Source organism: Octopus bimaculoides, chromosome 1 (assembly GCF_046866305.1).
Source record: "Octopus bimaculoides isolate indiv1 chromosome 1, ASM4686630v1, whole genome shotgun sequence".
Classification (NCBI taxonomy): Eukaryota; Metazoa; Mollusca; class Cephalopoda; order Octopoda; family Octopodidae; genus Octopus; species Octopus bimaculoides.
The window spans coordinates 89,585,202-89,590,201 of NC_142928.1; the positions used below are offsets into that span (position 1 = coordinate 89,585,202).

Below are 5,000 nucleotides of genomic sequence, written 5' to 3' on the forward strand. Positions count from 1 at the left end.
AAGGCACCGGAATATACAAAAGTTCATGATCGCAGTAAGGCTTATGAAAATAACTTGATGAACATGAAAGAACAATTGAAGGGCTCAACTCCAGTTGAAGTATTTGAAGACATTTTTTCTGAAGAAATCGTACAGCTCATGATCAAAGAAAGTGTTAGATATGCTACAGAACGTAAGAACAGGTCCACAGCTACAATTAGCTCAGACGACATAAAACTATTCATTGGAGTGTTACTAATATCCGGTTATCATAAACTCCCTGCAGAAACACAATATTGGTCGAACGATGAAGATCTGGGTCGACAAATCGTGAAAAATGCAATGTCTAGATCAAGATTTCAAGAAATCAAAAGCATTCTACATTTCTGCGACAATAATGAAGCCGAAAATAATAAAAAATGATAGAGGATTCAAAGTAAGAAAACTGATTGCTGCTCCGCAAAAATCATTCATGAAATTTGGTATTTTTGAAGAACACCTTGCTGTTGATGAAATGATAGTCAAATGTTATGGCCATCACGCTCTGAAACAATTCATTAGGAGTAAGCCAATTAGGTTTGGCTACAAGTTTTGGGCATTATGCGGTGTCTCTGGTTATTGCTACAATTTTGATCTTTATTGTGGCAAGAGCTCATTTGATGACAACCGCGTGGACTTACTGCTTGGATTAAAAGTTATATTGAACATGCTAGATGTCGTAGAAGAACCACAATCATATACTGTCTTCTTTGATAATTTATTTACCGGATATGAGTTACTGGTTCATCTTTGCGAACTCGGCTTTCAAGCAACTGGAACTGTGCGCGAGAACAGGCTAAAGAAATGCCCTTTGATGGAAGCAAAAGAACTGAAAAAGCAAAAAAGAGGAACATACAGCTTTAGATTTGACACCAATGAAGAAATTCTTTTCGTAAAATGGCTTGATAATACATGCGTCACTATTGGAACTAATTATGATACAGTGGAACCTCTTCAAAAAGTGCAACGCTGGCTGAAGGAATGGAAAGCAAAGGATTCAGTTTCTCAACCTCATGTGTTCAAAAATTACAGCGCATATATGGGAGGTATCGATAAGCATGATTGGTGGATCAGCAAATATGCAACAACAATCAGAGCTAAAAAGTGGTATTGGCCTATCTTCATTCGAATTGTGGACATGGCAGTTGTGAATGCCCATATCATATATAACTTGATAAATAGCGACGATGAAAAACCAGCCACCAAAATGGATTTGCTTTTATTTAGAAGAGCAATTTGCCGATCCTATTTGAAAATTTCTACAAACAGGCAACAACTAGGTAAAAAGCGCAGCTGTTCAGCGCCTTCACAAATCCCTCACGATGCTCGTTTTGATTGCAAAGGACACATTATAATGAAACGAAGTGAACAAAGGCGATGCCAGAATAAGCCATGCACTGCTAGGCCCAGGACATATTATTCGAAATGCACAGTCACTCTATGTGTAACCTGTTTCTCTTCTTATCATAAGTACAATGGCTGAAGATAAAAGTAGCTATCAAAAATTGATCAAAGTGTGCAGTCACTATATGTGTAAACTGTTTCCCTTCATATTGTTATAATTACAAAGGACAAACATTTTTAGCATTAGTTCATATTACTTATTTTTGTATAGCTAATTTTTCCCTTTCAAAATAAAAATATCTTTTTTTGCTTTGAAAAATAAACTGTTCATGATTACGTATAGTTCTTCATTTATCCCTATAGAATAAGTAGTTTTGAATACCAAAATTAGAGATTGCATTTTGAGATACACTAGGGTTATTGCAACTGTAACATCCCAGTGATCTCATATGAGATCACCCAATATCTCGCTTATTTCTATTTAAAATGTTATTTTGATCATTCCAAGGTGTTTCTAAAGCTGTTTTATGCTAGAAATCAAAGTTTCATATAAAAATTCCAGTTAATACCTCTAAGCATTTCGCCCGGCGTCCTAACGTTTCTGCCAGCTCACCACCTTCTTGTTTGTGTATATATGGCTTAATGGTACAGAGTGTTTGGCAACTGTGAATAAGGTGCTAGTTTCGAGTATTGGTCGGTAACTTATTTTCTCCTCGTCTTCTAATAGTAATTACCTAACTTTCTAGGCTCTTCTGTCATCGTGCGTTCAAAAATTATGCGGGTATTTTTAAAATTTTCATTCAATAAATAATAAATTACGTATAGATTAATAAAATAAGAAATAATAAGTTACGTATACATTAATAGAATAAACCGTCGGTTTTTCAAATAGCAAATGAGAACATAAAAGAGAAAGGGAAAGACTTTGCAAATGAGAATGGAATACTCCGCAGTGAATGCAATGAATATTTGAATTTGCGAGAAACTGGAGTCAGAAAAATTCAAGATACTTGTGAAATCGAAATTATAGTAAATTTCTTAGAACATACGTTTATAAAATATTTCCAGATGGTCAACCCTTTAAAAATTGCTTTCTTTTAGTACTTTTAATTATTGTTACATACTTAATTAATAAGTAGCTTTCTCCATTATAGTATAGATATATATGGAGGCACAGTAGAGTGCGACAGCCAGCTAAAATCAAGCTCAGTAGTGGACTTCTGAATCGTCTCCACTATCCAGTATTGTAAGACGCACAGAGAAAATTCAGGATAGGCCACAGTTACGAGTCAAATAATGGAAAAAATAATAAGCTCTGTAATGCTTTGAATACCACCCCTGTTTTCTGCTTAATATTTTCTCTCCAAATATTTCATCCGTCTATACGTTCTCAATTTGAATTCCGCCGTGGTCGACTTTGCCTTTCATCCTTTCGGAGTCTATAAAATCAGTACCTGTTGAGCATTGGTGTCAATGTAACCAACTTACCCCTTCTTCCGAAATTGCTGGCAATGTGCCAACATTTGAAACCAGTCTCTTCTCTCCACCTAAGGCGGCGATCCGGCAGAATCGTTAGCTCGTTAGAAAAAATGGTTAGCGAGATTTCGTTCATCTTAACGTTGAGTTCAACTTTGTCTTTCGTCCTTTTGAAGTGGATAAAACAAGTATCATATCAGTACTGCGATCGATGTAATGGACTAGCCTCCTCCTCATAAATTTCAGCCCATGTGCCTAAAATAGAAAAGATTTTCTCTCTGTCTCTCTGTCTGTCTCTGTCTCTATCTATCTGTCTGTCTGTCTGTTTCTCTTCCTCTCTCTGTAAGACGGGAATCTGGCAGAATCGTTAGGAATTTGACAGAAGCATGAACATAGACATGTGCATAATTCCAGAAGACTAACGACTAGGGAATAAGGTGTATAAATTAATGAGCAAATGATGATATATAACTCTGTATGTAAGTGAACGACTTGAACATAGATTTGCTACGATTATGCAAAAACTCGTTGCGGTAGAGAAATTAGAATTTATCATATTTATTCATTTCTTATTGATTGTGCTTCAATTGAGAGTCTAAAACTGTTTCGTAGTTAGAAAGCGCGACCTGTCAAAAAATTAATATACACGCGCACACACACACACACACACACACACACACACACACACACACACACACACACACACACACACACACACACACACACACACACACATGTAAATGGCTTTCTTCGATTTTTCATATTAATAATTTTCATATATTTGAATCATATTCGAATATGACTTGCAGTCATAATTATACACTTGCAATTTCCAGAGCAAATATACAAATACAAAAGCTGAAGTGGAAGAGAAGCTTTTAAAAAAATATATCAATCTAGAATTTGAAATATGAGTTCAGTAGCCTGAACATGTTATATAACCTTTTTGCTGCGTTTATTACTCAAAATAGATAAAAATGTATATATATGTATATAAATGTTATATTCATAATATCGATTCTATTTCTGATCGAAATGACGTAAAATAAATAAAAATAAATATAATTAAAATGAGATAGAAAAAAAAATATTAACAATTTGTCCTGTTTAATCTTGCAGTTATTAAAAATAGCATCAGCCCTCCTGGCTTTAAATCTTTCCGCACAATTGTTAATCTATCACATTTAAAGGCAATTCGTATAACAATAAAAAAAAATTAACGCTATTACCAACACTACTACCACTGCTTATGTCAGAAACGCCGCCACCAACAGAACCACCATCACTACTACAACTACTAGAACTACTTCTTTCTACTATAGGCACAAGACCTGACATTTTTACAGGACTTTGTTGGGCGGTTACATCGTCTCTAGTGCACGACCGATAATCATTTTATGGACCCCGAAAGGTAAAGTTGACCTCGGAGAGATTTAAACTCAGAACGGAAGGACAGACGAAGTACCATCCAGTCCTGACGATTTGTTCATCGCATCTCATACACAACTACTGCTACTTCATCTACTGAAATTACTGTTTGGTAGTACACTGCGTTGTGGCCTGAGGATTGCGGGAGACCGTCTAGGTAGATATCGAAGTTCACTTTCTTCAGTCCGTCGCTCCACGCAAATCGCAAACAGTTTTAATATAACAGTTTTAACATAACGCACAAATCTATTTGGAATCGTACAGCCGTTGTTCCCTAAACAACGCAGCCGTTGTTCCCTAAACAACGCAGCCGTTGTTCCCAAAATAGCGAAGTGCGCCGCTGTTGTTACGTCACTTTTACCACATTTGAATACTTAACGGCCTTTGCTCCTTTCCATACTCCTTAACATGAGCAATACATCGTTTGGACAACCTAATTCATGTGATATGTTATCTCCTTGAGTCTTCTAATTGCCCGTCTAGCTCCTCTAATTTACTATTGTATATTACTAGATTTTTTTTTCTAAAGCGGACTGGTCTGTAATTTTCGTATTATTGAGCAGATCTAATCGACTATAGAGATTGTGGTCATTGCCGCTGTTAGAAATCATTATCATTGAAATTTCAGGACAGCGAACTGGCAGAAACGAAAGAGCATCGGAGAAATATGCTTTGCGATATTTGTTTTGCTGAGGTCAGCGTTGCCTTTCCTCTCCCCGGGGTCGATAAATGGA

The 5,000-nt window shown here is 36.1% G+C and overlaps 1 protein-coding gene across 7 annotated transcripts in view; it reads left to right on the forward strand.

The window, feature by feature from the left end:
- LOC106879613 (piggyBac transposable element-derived protein 3) overlaps positions 1–5,000 on the forward strand; it is a 359,535-nt gene that overhangs the window by 121,641 nt on the left and 232,894 nt on the right. The window contains exon 2 of one of the 7 annotated variants that reach the window (XM_014929263.3): positions 1–1,698. This exon is cut by the window's left edge and continues 346 nt beyond it. The exons of the other annotated variants lie outside the window; for them this stretch is intronic. Coding sequence (XP_014784749.2) covers positions 317–1,501 — 1,185 coding nt within the window. The 5' untranslated portion in view covers positions 1–316 and the 3' untranslated portion in view covers positions 1,502–1,698. Of the gene's footprint in view, positions 1,699–5,000 lie in introns of those variants that run through there. 7 annotated transcript variants of the gene reach the window in all.